At 30.9% G+C, this 19773-nt stretch overlaps 1 protein-coding gene across 1 annotated transcript; it reads right to left on the reverse strand.

The window, feature by feature from the left end:
• Nucleotides 1-4235: 4235 nt before the first annotated feature.
• LOC111615445 lies at nt 4236-19233 on the reverse strand (the record flags this gene model as incomplete). The annotated part of the gene is made up of 5 exons (XM_023356855.1): nt 4236-4446; nt 4533-4792; nt 9074-9303; nt 9381-9528; nt 19081-19233. Coding segments are annotated over 5 exons (1002 nt in total), but the record flags the coding sequence as incomplete, so codon positions are not given.
• Nucleotides 19234-19773: the final 540 nt, after the last annotated feature.

A 19773-nucleotide genomic window follows, 5' to 3' on the forward strand; every position in this document is an offset into this window, starting at 1 on the left:
TAATTTATATATAATTAATATATAATTATATGTACAGTACCTAATTTATATATAATTTATATATAATACTAAACAGACGATAGCAAACTCAATTTAGCCGCTCCGTAGCGTGGCGCAGGGCGGAGGAAAGTAGTTCGGCTGCTCATCCACTATTGGTCCAGATTCTATCAATCTTGTCGCGAAACGAGCCAGCGACCACGTTTTAGGAGCTGCTTTATACGAATGTTGCTACAATTTTTTCGCTACGTTATAGGAATTTCCGTTATAGGAACGCACGTTATAGGGGGGTCGACTGTATAAATGAGGTTTGCTTGCAAAACCTCCGTGGGCGAAGTCGTGGGTAACAGCTAGTTTTAAATATTTTGATAAAAAATAGTGAACAATAATCATATTTTAAAGCTATAATATAAACATTGAACATTAGACAAGAGACAAATTTGACGTTCAACAAACGAACAGTAGCAAATTTTGTTCGTAATAAATTAATTCTGACTGTGTGTATTTACACTATAGTCAGAATTATGCTTGTCCAGCTTCTTGACGTTATGAAGTAGCGACATCTCGCGGTAAAAAACAGAACTACGGCTACGGAATCGTTCTGTAATTAGACGCCAGCGGAAAAAGGGGATTTATCGAGGGGTTGACAATTCCCAGGGTGACTAAGATTTTTAGTAGATAAGGGAAAACAAAAGGACGTCGATCTTCCGTTGCAGGAAGTGACTTTTACCTGTTTCCGTCGTTTAGAAAAACAATTTTCTCACCAAAATCAAAGAATATTTTTCGTCAAAAATTTAACTTTTTAATTAAATTGTTAGTTCAGGGGTGATTCGCATCTCACAGTATTAATATTGTATCTGTATTAATGTAATATCTGTATTGATACTTCTGATAAACTGTTTCTTTTGCATATGTTTAAAACAAGTTTATATGGAATATACTGTAAAATAATTGTATAAGTTTAATAATTTAAAAAACTATTTCAATACGCTTGTGAATTCAGACTTAACGTATGTATTACCCCCTGCAACAGGGAAATTTTCCTTTCTTGCTAATAAAGTTTATAATTATAATTAAATGGAATATATTAAACTTTGCATTATTGTTATAATAAAATTAAGTTAATTAAGATTTGTAATTAGTATGGCCCAAACCACAAGTACTATTATGTAGTAGGTGGTAAACAAAATAGATGTCGCATTTTTAAAACATATATCAAGGGTTACTCTACATTCAGCTACAACTGTATATCAGAGAAATATGTAGGTTAAGTCTTTTTCCCCCTTTAGATATCGTTTAATTTGTACTTACAAGGGTCAGGTTTAGATGTTTTTTAAATTACTTCTAACTGTCAGCGTATTTATAACTCTATTTTTAGCTATAATATTTGTATAAATATACAGGGAATTTTAACTGCTTCTCATTCAGCGAAAGTTCTTCTAGATTTAAAAACTATACTTAAGAAATACATGTGTGAAGATAGGAACCTTATTTTTAATTTTTAATATTTTCATTAATTAGAAACTTTAACGAAATAATGTCAGAAAAATATGGAATACAAAAATTTTGTAAAAAAATGTTTTAAAAAAACATGCTGATGTATGCTGTAATTATAAATATCAAGAGTTTCTACTCCAAGTAAAGAAAAAGCAATTGCTGAATTTCATTCTCACAACGTGGTAAAGATGTTGTCAATCATTTTTTATTTTATTGAATGAAATAAATCGTTATGGAGACATTTTTTGTCATAATTGTTAAGTAATGATATGCATTCGATTTTCGAAAAAAAATAACTTTAGATTATTTTAAATATATTGACAGTTGTCAATTTCTAATTTTTTTTCTGTCTACTTCCACTGAAAATTTTAAAAAATGATAATTATTATTTTAAACTAATATGGATATTTAAAATTATACAAAAAGAAAACAAAATTCTAAAATTTACTTATCACACAGTCTTTGTAATAAAACATATCCTTGCCAAAAAATCTTATTGAATATAATTGTAATAATTAAATAATATTTTAAAAAATTTTTAACTTGTAATAAAATATATCGTAATATAAGTTTTTTCTTATAGAATACAAACATGTTGACTGGAAAAAATAATCTACTCCATCATATTTGAAACGTTCTTGATGATACGATAAAAAATCATCAGGCGGGGCTCGGGATTAACGCTGACATTAGTGGCAGCATCTTGGGAATCATTTTGTCTTCAGTTTTGTGAATAAAACACTTAGACTGAATATAAGGCGGGTGTTCATATTTACTCCATTTTTTTCGTACGTTTGTTGAGAGATTTTTGCAATTAAGACTAAATACAGATTTGGAAAGTTAGAATCGCGTTTTGATTCAACGCAGACTGATGAGACCAAATAGCAATTATAGCTTTTCCTGTAACTTGGAGCTCTTCTTTTACACACGACAGATTTATAGGCTTTATAATGTATTCCTACATTCCTATCCTGGGCCGCAGTATATAATATCTTGTACACTCATTCCATACCTTATCATACGTTTGTATCTCTCCATATTTGGCATTTCTTGGAGACAGCTGAGAGTTCTATTCTGAAAAATCACTATTGACAGATTTTACTTGTATTCTTGGCCTGTATAGGGCACAAAGTAGTCATTCTATTGTAAAGAGAGGATTTGGAAAAAAGAAGTGCAAATATAAAATCGAAGCATCTCTGTACTTGTTCACAAACAGAAAGTTGCATCAGAGAAGGTATGAAGAATATTACAGTATAAAAACACTTAAGCTCTTTGATTTAATGCTCTTTAAAAAATAACTTTCAAAATGCATAAAATCAAATAACAAGAAACCAGTTGTATTCGAATGTGTCTATTAAAACAGAAACATGTGATACAGTCATGCACGTGCTTCTTTTCTAACACAATAACACAAAATTGATGTCACACAGCGTAAAAGCAACTAAGTAGAGAAAAATATACAATTAGAAAGTGTATTCAGTTTCAGTTGAACTTATCTATCTTGAATCTCATGGGGATATCAAAAAATTCTAGATAGACAGGTTTCAAGAAGTACAGATTCTTATACAGTAAACAGTAACAGGTTTGTTTGATTAAAGAGTGTTTTTATTAGTACAATAGAAAGTAGAGTACATACATGTTTGAAGCATTAAATTATTTAAACTTTTTTCACATATGTTATCAAAAATGATTCATAAATTATTTTTAATTCCTGACTTTTTTCAGTCAATGAAAAGCAAGCCCATCAGTGGCAACAAGGATAAAATTACAAAAACTAGTTTTCCATTATTTTCACCTTGTCAACTAGCTGGCCACGTGGAATTTTTCGGGTTTACTTTACGTTTGTAACACCTAAACAGGTGCCACTTTTATATATAAAGTCCTCCTGGAACACAACCTGTCGACATATCACCCAAATATCATATCACTATAAACAAATTCATCAAATCAAACAACGTGCCAGTCAGAGAAAAACAGCGTTAATTAAACGCAATTGGTTACTGTATTAAAAAAGATGTTTCTCATTTACAATTGACGCTATCAAAAAGTCACCAAGCAATAATATTCCAACTTCACTCCATAATTTTAGTTGTACAGATATCCGAAAAAGTTTATTTGATTTAATTATGAAAAATGTAAAAATTTACGCTGAAAATGCAGAGAAAGATATAAATTCTAAGATAAATAGGTTTTCGTGCTAAAGATGTTTGAAATAGCCAAGATCAAATGTATTTCAATATTAAATTTCTTAAAAAATCAGAAAACAGTATTATTTCAAGTAATATGAAATTCTAAAGTTCAATGTTACAGACAAAAAATTTGAATTTTTTTTTTACATTTGGTGCAGCGAAAGTTTAGAAAATTTACATTATATTTTAAAAAATACAAGAGTTATTAATTTACATTTTTAATAAGTTTGTTTAATATAAGAGTTTGTATTTGGACGAAAAGTTTTGAAAATTTTTATTGCACATCAATGAAAATATGATTAAATATAAATTTTTATATTAAGAAATGTAGAAAATATATTCAATGTGTTATAATTACTAAAGTTTTTTTCCTACTTTCCGGAACAGAAATGAGACATTTATAATATAACATCAATCAAAATTGAAATAAGGAAAGAATCGGTACTCCCCAGTAAAAAGAAATAATTTTTCTTGTGAAACGCTGTACTAAATACAAAATTTAAATACTACAAATTCCAGAAGATAAATCTACATATTATAAATTATCATTGATTAAAATCTTTTTGACTTAGCGTAATATCCAGTTATCAATTCGCCAATAAAGGAAAGAAAAGATAATATATATCCAATAACAAGAACAACGAAACTTCCTGCAAGTTCTTCTAACTTTAAAGGGTGAACTTTATCCTTATCTTCATGCTGACTATAACACTCTTTTCTTATTATACGTTGTACTATTCCAACCTCAAATAAACGAGTTATGCTGTAATAAAAAACGTATAATACAATCAGAGTATATCTGTTATACAATTGTAAAAGCGAAAATTAAAATTAATTTTATGTTCTTACATTTTCTTAGTTGTTCTTTTGTATGGAAAATCTTTTCTTAGCAAATATCCTGATAGAATGGTCTTAAAATTATCTACACTCAGTGACAATTTGCCTTGAAATAACGGCATAATTCTTCCTCTTGAAAATATCTCTGGCGAAATGAAAGCGTAACGTTCATTTTTCATTTTTGAAGCTATAACTGATGCATATCGAGTTAACTTATCAGGATTTCTCTCCATGTAGTCTATTAATATTTCTGTATCAGTTGATTTTTTCCCCTGAAACAAAATATATGAAATTAACCATAATTATTATAACTTTGCAAAACTGTAATATTTAAACAACACTTCTATACACATTAATACTGTTTTCTACATGGATTATATAGTTTTCATTTCTTGTGGTAAATAGTGAATTTCAGTTAAGCCTCAGACTCAAACGCCGCGCTTTCTGTACAATTTGGTTCACGAACAAAATTTTAAACTTATATTTGACTCCGGTTACCGTACGAAAAATCGGTTGCAGGACAAGCTACTCTGCCTATGATAAAGTCGATGGCTCGACAAATCAGCGAAAAGACTACCGATTCTAAAGTTAGTGACACCGAGATCGCCTCGTGTTACTATATGTTGCGATACGAATTATCGATGACGTTGCTATTTAAATTAGATTTTAACGCGCGTGCGGGAAAAATACTATTTCCTCTTTCGGTAAGCGAGAAAGTCGAATCTAAAAAAATTAAATAATAAAAACTGCGTTAATTTGATTTTATGCAGTATAAATGGCATTCAAGAATTCGTGTTTAAATTAAATTAAATAAAAAAATTATTAATATAATCTATATACATATATATAAATGGACATGTATGTCCCTATATTTCACTTTTTCGCCAAAACTACACATCGCACGTGAATGGTGTTTGTATGTGGTGGTAGCCACAAGTCTCCATTCGTGCATAGGGGTGGTTGCGTCTCGATAGCTATAAGGGTGCGGGAGATATGAGGCTGAAAGTGGTTGAAAGTGGCTTTCTATTTCGAATGTTTTGTTCGAATTTGTTCGAATTAAATTCGAACATAAAATTCGAATATTGGTTCGATTATAGAACGATTGTAAACGTTCCAGAAACGTTGAAAATAGTTCGTTTGACTAAACGTAAAAATTCTCTAATTAGTCTGGAAACGGGGGACCTAATTCTTGCATTCTGTGAAAACGGGTAAGATTAGCTATAATGTAATTATCTTAATCTTCACTATCGTTACTTTTTGCCCAGCGAAGCGGGTCCTTGCAGCTAGTTTCTAGATTACTTAGAAAAACAGTCTTTTATATATATAAAAAAAACTATATTACATACAAATAAAAACCCAGCGAAGCGGGTCCTTGCAGCTAGTATTATATATTATTACAGTAGATACCCCGTTCTAATAAAAGATTCTAATAACGGAACATTGATTCCGTTATTAGTATAAATCGGTTTCAAAACAACTGTTAGAATTGAGTTAATTTCCAATCTCAGGGTTTGACTGTATTAAAGTAAAAAAAATAAAACAAAACAAATAAAGTAATTTAACAAAATGAATTATCTTGGGGGTGTAAAACGTTCGTCAAAATCGTAAGAGAAAAATAAAAGCTGCAGTATTCTTAGTTTGATTAACTAAAATTCGTTACAAGATTTCATTTAGAAAAATATCTCATTTACAATTGTGAACAAAACACCTATTTTGCCGAAAAATAAATATAATTTTAAAAACAAACGTTTTCAGCCTAGTTAATAGGCCATCTTTAGGTCGAAAACTAAAATGGAACGTAAATGTTCCACGAATAGAATATAAACATTTTTAAATCAAAAATTTTACAAGAGAAAAAATGACGGAAGAATATATAAAAATTAACATAAAACAATAAAACAAAAATAACATAAATCTTCAATGTACTAATTCTGGTCGAAGTTTCTAGTAAGTTTCTTAACCAAATATTTCCATGCCGAAGGAAGGCTCTCCGCATCCCACGCATTTAAACAGCCTTCTCCTATCTTACTTCTGTATATTTCTATTTTCTCCGCCGTCATTGCTAGAGTTGGGGAAGACAGAGGTTTGATGATTGTTGCCTCGTCCCATTTTATTTCAGAGCCTTGCGCTTGCGCCATTTGTGACAATATCGTTGAATTAGATGCTTTTCGTATGGCATATCTACGTTCTTTGAGTCTTACTCCCAAGTTTCTGGTGGTGACGCCGATATAATCATTTTTAACATCCAGTTGTAAGTTCTCATAAGGAATCTTATACACCCCTGCTTTCTCCTCCGCTTTGATGTTATTCTTATCATTTATCAAGATTTTATACAAATTAGGGGCTCTTCTTAAAACCATTCTTGATTCCTTTCGACTAGCAATTTTTTTCATAACACTATTCATACTACTATTATAAGTAAATTTTGTGAGCCTAGTAGGAACATTCCTTAAAGTTCTTTTTACTGTGCCCCTTTCATACTTCTTAAGCATTCCTACAATTATACTTTTTCTGTAACCCAGGGTCCGGGCCACCTGCAATACTCTATCAAGATGGCAGCCTTCCGAGCGTTAATAAGGAGAGCTTATTTATATTGTGACCGAGTCGCTGACAGGTAGAAGGAGATTGATAGAGTATTGCAGGTGGCCCGGACCCTGGGTTACAGAAAAAGTATAATTGTAGGAATGCTTAAGAAGTATGAAAGGGGCACAGTAAAAAAAAAAACTTGGAGAGCCTTCCTTCGGCATGGAAATATTTGGTTAAGAAACTTACTAGAAACTTCGACCAGAATTAGTACATTGAAGATTTATGTTATTTTTGTTTTATTGTTTTATGTTAATTTTTATATATTCTTCCGTTATTTTTTCTCTTGTAAAATTTTTGATTTAAAAATTTTTATATTCTATTCGCGGAACATTTACGTTCCATTTTAGTTTTCGACCTGAAGATGACCTATTAACTAGGCTGAAAACGTTTGTTTTTAAAATTATATTTATTTCTCGGCAAAAAAGGTGTTTTGTTTCTTTTTATTTAGTTGCTGAGCGCTTTTGATATTACAATTGTGAACTTTTAATCGAAAATAAATGAGTTCAAATTTAAAATTTATGGAGCAATAAAAATCACCAGAACATCAATAAAGTGAAAAATGAAATCGTAATTTATATCTAATTACTGTATTCCTATACCTATTACAGAATAAATTTCATTTCATAATTTTGACAAAAAAAGTTAAAATTGTATAATTTGTAAATCATGATCAACATTGATAGAAGTAGAAATATATTTTGAAGTTTGAACAACAAAATTTTCATATGAAGTCTGCGGCTTTCAACTTTAAGAAATTAAAATAGAATTAATAGCATTTATATTAAAATAAGTACAGTATTTCCTTTTAAGTTTCAGTCATATTTTCAGAAAATAACTTATAAAAATTTTACTAGGTTTCCCATTACATTGTTTCCTTTACATTTGATAATATTTCATATACTGTAAGAATGGATAATATTCTCTATTACAATCTATACTAAATTATATATTTTATAATTATATTTTCAGCAGTTTATAGTATAAGGGAGACCGGGGCAACTTCGGCATGCGGGGCAAATTTGTCAAGCGCTTTTTTTTAAAAACAAATTAAAAGGAGACTTTGGTTACAGGTTAGGCAGTTGAGTTTTATTGGTGGCTTGTTGAGTGTAGTGTTTTTATTGTTCTTCAACAAGCGTAGTTGAATTATCAAGCAAATTTTCATTTTCGTTCAATTCCATATAATATTTTTTTTCCATTTATATTGAATTGGCAGGTTTTGTTATAATTCCATGATAACGAAAGTTACTTTTCCTGTTAGAAGGATGTAACTTCAACTTATTCACGTGGCCAGATCGTGGCTTGGCATTCTGTTCTCAGGGTTGTACTTAATGTTTCGAAATCATGACTAGCGGGGTAAGATCGGCAACATAAAGCCACATTAGAAGCAAAGGATAAAAATCAAACAGATGATAAATGAAAACATGTTTGCATTTGTTATTCATGTATATATGTCTTTGAACTTGCATTTCGTTGTAATAATATTAAATGGGTGTTGGATTTGTATTTCTTTGTTTTAATAGTGAATTCCAACTTATACATTGTTAATAACATAATTTTATATACGTGCCTATCTTGCCCCATTACTGTTGCCCCTATACCAGGGGCAACTTTAATAAAAATAATTAAAATAATTACAACTTTACAAAAAGAGAGAAGTTGCCGATCTTGCCCCTATACCCGGGGCAACTTCGTCAATTTCTCTCTTCTTGTAAAGTTGTAATTATTTTAATTATTTTTATTTCCAAACTGATTTTAACCAGTTCTATAGTAAGGTAACATTCCAATAGACAATATGCAAAGCTTTTTTTTCAGTTTACAGCAGTATTTATTACACAAAATTTAAGTAAAGCTTAACATGCCGATCTTTCCCCGGTCTCCCCTATAAGCTAATGTACGACTAATATTTTAATATAGGTTGCAAAATTTCAAAAATAAACTTTGGATATTATATCATGAATTTGCTTAACTTTTAAATATGAGGAAATTGCACTCCGTGAAAATGTACCACAGAAATATTCTCCGAGTTTCACGGCAGTGGCTAATTCATTTATGGTTTTTGGAGCCGGTTCATAACAAGGTGTAGTCAGAAACGAAATTAATGTTCCAGCATAACCAAATCCTAATACAGAGGTTGAAAAGAGGCAAACTCCGATAGATAATCTTGAAGAACAACCTGTTGTATCGCTCAAATTAGTTCCTAAAAATTGTTGAAAAAACATTAATGTATTCATATGGATAATCACAAAAGTAAACTTGGCATATTTTCATACAAACCTTGCATGGAACATGATGCAATCAGGAACAACATAGCTCTCTGTATTGTCCAAAAGTTTCTGGTTTTCTTTATATTTTGTCCATAGTTTATTAACTTCGGTAAGATGATTCCAAGAAGCACCATCGAAACTCCCAGGGCAATCCAAAGCTAATATATTGATATAAATTTTTACATATGAAAAAAATCAACTTATATCAATATTACCGTTGAGTATTAGGACGTTATTTTAGAAATACGAATTTCAAATATTTACATCATAATTTCAAGAGATATAGAAAATCTAAATAAACTTGCAATTTTTATCAATTAAGTAATAATGATAGCTTGCTTTGTTCTGTAAATGTTACCATAATTATTCCAATGATAAGCACCACTTTTTCAAAACATCTTTGTCAGATCACGATGTAATGTATCCTGTTTGATATCATACACACCTCAAGAATTGAATGATAACTTATTCCTGATTTCTAAGATCTAATAAACAGATCTATTTTAAATTATAGCTAATACTACAGTAAATATTTTACAGTCTATCCACGGTGATTACCTTATGTCCCGTGTTTATATAACTGTTTTAGATTCAGTTTAAAATAAATACAGAAATTCAAATTTGAAGTTTATTTTCTTAAAAAATGAATTATACGTTTATAAATAAATATAAAAATACATTATAAGAAATAATATAAAAGTATTTATGACAATTATATTATTACATATTCGGATAATCAATCAATGATAAGAATAATTTCATAAATTTTGGAAAAACAAAGACGTTTTGCTTACCAATTGAAACATTATGTTTCAATTAATTCTCTATATAATCCAAGTTCATGCATTGTCATTAATTACATACAACTCAATCTTTCCAAAATAAATAAAAATAAATAAATGGAGTGAACCGGAAGTAAAAATACAAAAGATATAATTTAGCATCTTGCAAAAGGATGTGATTTTATATGCAAAATTTCACAGAGGTTGTTGATTATTTCTTTCTAAGCATTTACGGATACGTTTCTCAAATTCAAGCGCCACTCCCTCAGGAGTATAGTCCGGAACTACTGGGGGCTTGATCACTGGACCAGCCAACTCATCTATACAGGTGCAATCGAACCGATTTTAACATATGGAAGCGAGGAGTGGGACTACGCAGTCAACAACATTCATATCAGACGGAAACTGCTCTCCGCTCAGCGTAAAGCTGCGATTGCTGTCACCAAATGTTATAGGACCGCTCCAACCAATGCCCTCCTTGTCATCGCTGGGCTCCTTCCTATACACCTGGTAATTCTTACAAGGTATCTAATGAATTTACTTATGAAACTTCATTTTCGTAACATCACCAAATCTGAACTAAGAAAGTTGATCTCCAAAATGCAACTCCCTGACTCTTTCAGCAAATTGATTGATGACATTTCTAACTACGGGATAGACCTCAACTGCAATATCAACTGGCTCCACTCAGCAATTTCTCCCACCAATAGGATCTACAGTCGACCCCCCTATAAGATATAGATACGTTCCAATTTATTAGGAATCCGATTTCTTACAAGTCGTTCCAATCACAGCCCGACACGTGTCAAGTTTACGGACTACGGCTGATTGAAAGGTTTTCTTCCATAAAATTAATCGATTCTACACTAATCCGACTCAACATTTCCAAAATACGTATATTTTTTCGTAGTTTTATAGGAATCGTAATTATAGGGACCGTAATTATAGGGGGTCGACTGTACTTTAATTTGCCACCCTCACTTACTGGGCTAAATTTCTTCACTGATGACTCAAAAACCAAGGATGCTGTGGGTGCTTCTGCTTGCCTGATTGATAGCACTAAGAAACATCATTGGCAAGCTGCTCTTCGCTTGCGCAACCAGTACTCTAACAACCAGGCAGAATCCCTGGCCATCCTTGCCACCATGAAGTAGATCAAACAAAATATCTCCTGCTTCTCTGGAAAAACTGTCAACATCATCACAGACAGTCGTGTGGCACTCCACAAGATAAAGAATCGGAACCAAAAACTGCCAATCATTGACAATAGTCTCAACCACCTTAATGAAATCAATAACTCAGCCTACATCAATTTCTACTAAGTTCAGGGTCACTCTGGAAATCCAGGTAATGAAAGGGCCGACAGGCTGGCTAAGAATGCTCACAAGATAGCTGATACCTATGCTTATGAGGCTATCCCTCTCTCTACCATACACAGAGAACTGCACAAACTACTCATCACTATCTGGCAAAAAGAGCGGGATAGTAGCACCACTGGCCGACATACGTACAAATTTCTCCCAAGTATCAGCACACGTCTTAACTTATCCTTCTTCCACACAAACCATGCCATCACCCAGCTTATCATGGCGCACGGGAACTTCCGGGCGTACTTTAATCGTTTCCTCAAGAAAGGAAATGGTGATTGCAACTGTGACATCGTAGAAGAAGAGGATCCATTCCACATCTTATTCACCTGCCCTAAGTACACCTCCTACCGCGGAAATCTGCGTAGTGTAGTAGAAGGTCATCATTGGCCCTGCAACTTCAGTGTCCTCCTCTCCTCAACACGGATCTTCCATGGACTAAAAAACTTCTGTGAGCATCTACCATTAATGAACTTTTACAATGGACGTAGAGCCATAACCTAGTTGTCAGACTTATTACTGCTAACATTATAGGGGCTAGCCCCATTGTGTCCCTCACCAATCCGCCCCCGCATATCAATTCTGTTCTTCGTGGCGGATATCTGTTATTAATCGTACAAATGTTACTTTTCAGAGCATACTCTTCTCTGTTTACTACACGCTTATTTGTACTGCACGCACCACTCTATTTTTTCAGGATCTCAATTACTCGGTCCCAGCCTAACACTCTACAGTTCTCTCCTTTCTCTCCCCTTTTCTCTCCCCCACCCTTCCCAACCCATTCCCTTCCCCCTATCATTCTCTCACCCTCTCTATCACCCCCTTTGTCAGTGGCAACACCCCTGGGTACGCCATTTCTTTCTCTCACTATCACTATCACTATCAAATTCAAGCTAAATTCGTATTAATCTGTCAGATGTTATCTACCTTACTTAACTTCCAATGTTTCTCTTTAGTGATTGATGTTTTGCATGTTTTACAGATTCAACAAAATCTTTTTTTGGCACACACTTGTACACAATAATGATTATTATTTCTATTAATTAAATTAAATAATTAATTTAATTTACTACATGTTGTTTCTTGGACTAATAATGAATAAAATTTCAGGATTTAAGTATTTATCGAAGCGCTTATCTGAACGGACATATCCCCTACTTCTTTACTATAAAAACAATCTACTCCAAGCAAGTAATGTTTAATTGAGCGTTCGGTAATTTTATAGCTAAAAATTAGAACGAGAAACGTATTATAAAAGTTTAAAACTATACTTTGAAAAGATTATAATATTCGAACGTTTGTCTACATGTGTTTTGGGGTTTATAACGTTCTTCTCGATACAAATTTCAGTTCGTTACACAAATAAAAAAATGATATAAATGACATTAGAAAAATATGTAGAAAAATAAATAATATTATATAAATACTGTATACAGAGTAAACTAATTGAAAACTTCATATAAATCTGTTTTAACAATACACTAATACACCCAAAAATAGCACAAAACCTTTTAGCACAATGTAAAATTAATTATTTCAAAATAGAGAGAGAAGGAGCTTTCATCTATTTCATGATTGCTAGTCAGTCCATAATTTCACATTCTATTTACTTTTGAAAGCATGTTTGAAAATTTTACTTACGAGATCAAAGAAAACATATATTCTACAGTTTATTTGCATCACGTAAAATATTTCATTTGTTTGATGTAAGTATTGTTTTTAAATCTGAATAGAAATCGGCAAATATCCCAGTGCTCTGTTTTCTTTGCGATTTCCCCATAAGTAAAAGCGCAGACATTAATAAACTTTACGCTTTTTAGGCAGAGTTTCTCAGTTCAACAAATATGATTTTTCGCTTTAAAGATAGTATTTTATTACATTTATGAACGATTGGTATAGCTCAAGCATGAGCTCGAAAACAGTCGTATTTATTATAATGGCATATTAAATGGTTTCTTTATGAAAAGTTAGAATTTCCAATTGCTATTAATGATGTTAACCACTTAATGTATAAATTATTAAAAAGAATGGCTTCGGATAAAAAATCCTTTATTATTATTTAAAAGAAAACATCTATTTTATTTGAAAAAAAGTTTTATTCGATTATTTTCAATTTGCCAAAATTGGTTCCTAAATGGCACCTTTCCCTTTGGATGCGAACTTTACATGGGCCTGAAAGATGGCTTCTCTGCATGCCTAGCTTTAGTGCTGAAAAGCTGCCATTCGTAAGTTAGCTTAAAAATAATTTAGAAACGAAAACTTGACAAAACATAAACTAAAATAAATTTATTGACATACAAACTTGTTTTAAATGATTACAAGTAATAAGAATAATGAAAAATAATTATAAAATACAATGTTATAAAATCAAACCTGAATGTACTGAATATATGAATGTACTAAATATAGAAAACAATAATAAAATACATTTCTAAAAATTTTATAAAACTTTCAGAAATGTATTTCTAAAAGTTTTAGAAATACTTTTCTAAAACTTTATTTTATTATGTATAAAAAACTTTATTTATTTTATTATGTATTATTTAAAAACTTATTATTAAACTTATTTAAAACTTATTCTTATATACTAAAGTGCCAACAGGACACTTGACAGAGACTGTAGTACATATACACAGCTGGATGGCCTTGAAATCAGCTGTTTGTCGATGTTTGCGGGATGTTCCTAACAGTGCCTGAGTGCTAGTATTTCTAAAAGCACACTAGAACCAAAGGAAAACGTGTCTACTGAAGAGCAAGACAATGAATGAGAATTTTTCGAAGCATTCGAAAGAAGAACAAAAAGACAGAAATTCTAAGAACAAACATCTGACATTATTTATTGCAGTCATAAATTGTAAGATTTGAGAACCCCAGTATTGGAAACATTTGTACAAACATTACAAATGTCTATTTAGCAAATTTTTATTACAAGTTCTTCATCAGAGAATTGATAATTACATGAAAGTGTTTGGAAGTTCTTTCTAAATGCTTTTATATGTAAATAATTTTACAGAAATATGAAAAACATATCACCATTTATGATTGTTGGCTATAACGTATATATGTTTACAAAAATTTATAAAATTCAAGATTTGAAAAAATCAAAAAACTTTTTTGTATAAACATTCGATCAATCTGTTATATGTTACGTAGACAGGTCTATCTTCTCAAAAAAAAAAACTACAGCCTTCTAAACCAACGTGGAGACAGAATATGGCCTAAAGTTTACAACGCAACTGGTTTGGGGGGGTTGAATTTTGTAAATCTAGGTCAACACACTTTTGTGTATCGATGGTGTATACTTGATTTTGTTTATGTTATTTATACTATTATAATAACAGAGCACTATAATAAACGATTATCATCTTATTAAATGAAGTATAATATATGCATTATTTTTTGCGGAAGTACCATAATAATCCGGAAGTATTTTGTTTTTAGAAAGACTTATGGCTGGATGATTCTAAAAAAACGTTTATAAACGTAAAACAGTATGAATATACATATNATTTTATTATGTATTATTTAAAAACTTATTATTAAACTTATTTAAAACTTATTCTTATATACTAAAGTGCCAACAGGACACTTGACAGAGACTGTAGTACATATACACAGCTGGATGGCCTTGAAATCAGCTGTTTGTCGATGTTTGCGGGATGTTCCTAACAGTGCCTGAGTGCTAGTATTTCTAAAAGCACACTAGAACCAAAGGAAAACGTGTCTACTGAAGAGCAAGACAATGAATGAGAATTTTTCGAAGCATTCGAAAGAAGAACAAAAAGACAGAAATTCTAAGAACAAACATCTGACATTATTTATTGCAGTCATAAATTGTAAGATTTGAGAACCCCAGTATTGGAAACATTTGTACAAACATTACAAATGTCTATTTAGCAAATTTTTATTACAAGTTCTTCATCAGAGAATTGATAATTACATGAAAGTGTTTGGAAGTTCTTTCTAAATGCTTTTATATGTAAATAATTTTACAGAAATATGAAAAACATATCACCATTTATGATTGTTGGCTATAACGTATATATGTTTACAAAAATTTATAAAATTCAAGATTTGAAAAAATCAAAAAACTTTTTTGTATAAACATTCGATCAATCTGTTATATGTTACGTAGACAGGTCTATCTTCTCAAAAAAAAAAACTACAGCCTTCTAAACCAACGTGGAGACAGAATATGGCCTAAAGTTTACAACGCAACTGGTTTGGGGGGGTTGAATTTTGTAAATCTAGGTCAACACACTTTTGTGTATCGATGGTGTATACTTGATTTTGTTTATGTTATTTATACTATTATAATAACAGAGCACTATAATAAACGATTATCATCTTATTAAATGAAGTATAATATATGCATTATTTTTTGCGGAAGTACCATAATAATCCGGAAGTATTTTGTTTTTAGAAAGACTTATGGCTGGATGATTCTAAAAAAACGTTTATAAACGTAAAACAGTATGAATATACATATAAATTTACTGAACTCAGGTAAAAATAAATGAGAATAATGATTTATGATTGTTTGTATATTTTTGTAGCTGACAAAGTATCTCTTAGAAGGCATGGCTTTTTGCATGAAAATTCCCACCCCACAAACCCGAGTCGATGTTTATTCGTTAAAGTATAGTCAATTAGCTATAATATACCAATTACATCTCAACAGGCATGTGAAGAAAGGTTTGTTTCATTCAATAAACAAAAGAAGAGTGTTCCATAGATATAACATGGAAAGGTGTTGTTTTGTACAAACTGTAATCAAGTCTGTTGCGATCTAAGCTTTGATTTGCTTTCTTGTATGTGTCTTTTGACTGTATTAACCAATAAATGTTTTGTCACCACCTACGGGCCATAAATATTTCGCGAAATACCATCCTGTTCCATTGTAAAGCAACTAGAGGCAAGGAAGCAGATTATTGGCTGATAAAATTGATAGTCAACTTATTTTACACTGTATTTGGTTACTTTCTGTCTATGTTGATATTAGATCAACGAATCACTCACCTGTGAAACACTAAAGCTCAAATTTCTGCTAAGTGCCATCACTCCCGGGCTACAATCTTTGAAATATGTAAACAATTGCTATAAAATTGCTTGTTTCTATAGTTTTTTTCAGCTCTAATTTGCTAATTTATTCTTTGACAGTATTTAGGTTAGTAAACATTATTTTAGAACTGTGAAGTTATAAATTATTTGGGAAAGTGAACCTTTCCCCTCTCCTCGCTGTTATATAATATGAGAAAATATGTAAAGAATCGCATGTGAAATTGTGTAGTATAGTCGATTATTGTAAAAATCTTCGAAATAATATAAAAATAATGTTTCTTATATATTATCGCTAAGAAAACTTGTGTTGACTTCGATCCTTGATGACTCATCCACTCCCCTCCTAGGAGAGTAATTAGAGAAGTAGTGTAATTAATGGCAATATCTCCTCACTTGCTGTAGCTAGAAGGTTGTGGTTTGTTTTGTTTTCAAACAAAGGATGTGTGTGACTAATAAATCTACGATATTTTAGCGAATTTATATAAATAAATATATTATTTTCTGTTTTGTTGTAGCTAGAAGGCTGTGGTTTGTTTTGTTTTCAAACAAAGGATGTGTGTGACTAATAAATCTACGATATTTTAGCGAATTTATATAAATAAATATATTATTTTCTGTTTTGTTCGAAAATTTAAAATTTTATTATAATTTTAAATTCGTGATAAACAAAATACAAAACTACGGTAAACTGTAATATGACTTTGCTAGAAAACAAAAAACAGACTGAATGTAGCGCGAATTTGAAGCAAGATACCACATTTGAAACAATACTTGCATCTGTAAAAGTGCTTTTCCTGCAAAACATCGTGTTTTTGATAGAAGAATGCAGAGTTTTTATAAANAATCGAGGTTCTACTGTATTTCTGTATATGAATATTTTTCATTAGCTTATTATCAGAGAGAAGTTTTATTTGTCTTACATTGCTTGAGCCACTCTACCCCCTGGAGTTTGTTATGAAGAAAGAAATAGTATATTGTAAACAAAGACATTTCACACCCTGAGGCTCTAGAGGGATGCAGTTCGTTTACTACAGAAGACAACATATTACTTTACATTATAAAATCTGGAAATAAAACCCATTGATTTATTTTTATTTTATGGCTTTTTTCAAAAATGAAACATGTAAATATTATTGTAAATTTCTGTTTTATGAATAAAATTAGATCAAATGTGTTTAGATGAAAATAAAATAAAAAAGAAAAAACTAATTGCAACAAAATATTCAACAATCTGTAGAAAACAATCGATATATAAAGATAAGAAAAAAATAGGCTAGACAATCGTGTTATTTTATGTTTTCCTCTAAGACTTGATATTTGCAAGAAAGTGTTCCAAAGAACTTTTATTAAAAAAGCTTTTATATGTATATTTTTACACAAAATACTAAAAAATTCTTATATCACAATAATACTTATACTATAATATCAATAGTTTCTAGCTTTATATCCTGACAGAAAAAGCTTTACAATAAACTCTCACAAAAAATCAGAATAATTTATAATACACTATTTTATAAAATAAATTTATAAAAATTTTATTATAAAACGTTATTTATTTTATTATATATTATTTAGAAACTTATTACTTTTCATATAACACAATACTGCCAAACAAACACTTGATACAGGCTTCAGTACAGATACACAGCTGGATGACCTTGAGAACAGCTGAATGTAAACTTTCGCGGGTTTTTCCCAACAATGCTTGACAGGGAGTAAGTTTTCTACACGAACTAGTTACTGTAAATGCTGAAATGTATTTCGTTATTTTCTAATAATTTTTATATTACATTCTTCTTACTTATATTACATGCCAAGCTAACCTAACGTTTTTTTGTGCTTTACAGGAAAAACTCCTAAATAAAATTAAAAAAACTTATACTAATTTATGAAATACATTTCTAAAAAATTTTAGCATAAAACTTTATTTCCTTTTTTACGTATTATTTAGAAACGAATTATCTTTCAGATAACAAGAAATCGCAACGTATCACGTGATACGCGCCGCATTTCGGTGTACAGAGCTAGATGTCCTTGGGAACAGCTGTTGATAGCCCTTCACAAGATATTCTCATACAAATCTCAGGGAAAGACAGATTTCTAGACAAATGTGCATTACTTACCGTAAATCCTCAAACACATCACGAAATTTTCGATTCGATATACTAACTCTATAGATAGGGACCAAAAAAATGGTCCAAAAATAAATTTCTATTAGGTGTAAAATTACAAAACTTGCTGAGGACATTAACAACATCCAGTATAATGTAAATAAGCTTTACTCGAATTATTTCCGAGCAACGAGAAGTTACGAAACTTAAATGATCCAAAATAAATATCGCGTCCAATATGGACATAAAGACAAACGAAAAATATTCTAGAGTGAAAACATGAAAATTACGTAAAACCATTATTTAAATTACATAAAACGATTATTTAAATTTGCCCGAGATAACTCGGGTCAGGACAGCAAAGATTTATATATATCTCACGAACATACCTGAAGACCAAAAGGTCGAATAACAGTTTTCCAATCAGATTTTAATTTTCTTTCTGCTACAATAAATTTAACAGGATTCACCACTATGGCTGCTGTGTAATCCACTGGGATGTCACTTCGAAAAATTAGAGGAAAACCAGTAATATCTGCAACCTAAACAAGAATATTAACGAGAAATAATTCAGCATATTTAGTAAATAAAATATTCGAATATTTATATTTAGTGTTTAGTATTAAAGAAATATACGATGAAAATATTTTAAATTTATGAAATTTGGGGCAGTCCATAAATTACATAAGGGCGATTTCGGCCATTGTAGACCCCACCCACCCCTGTGTAAGAAACCGTAGTATTTTCTTTGATCCCCGCCCCTTCCCTATCTTACGTAATATTTTGCATGATTTTATAGAAAGATTGTGCTAAAATGTGCTAGGTGCACCTGGGGACTAAATAATAAAGCTTATAAAACACTATATAATGGGGAAATACAACCAATGCTACTTTACGCGGCCTCTGGCTGTGGTCATGTAACTAGTATTAATTCAGTAGCAAGTAAATTACTCTCTCTTCAAATCCAGTTTGCCATCAGAGTTTCAAAGTGCTGCAGAACTGTTTACCAAACCTCTCTGATACTAGCAGAGCTCCTTCCTTTGCCGCTATGTATTGTAGAAAAAATTCTAAACTACTACATC

This window comes from Centruroides sculpturatus, unplaced genomic scaffold, assembly GCF_000671375.1.
Source record: "Centruroides sculpturatus isolate CEXI.00-Female unplaced genomic scaffold, Cexi_2.0 scaffold2067, whole genome shotgun sequence".
Lineage (NCBI taxonomy): Eukaryota > Metazoa > Arthropoda > Arachnida > Scorpiones > Buthidae > Centruroides > Centruroides sculpturatus.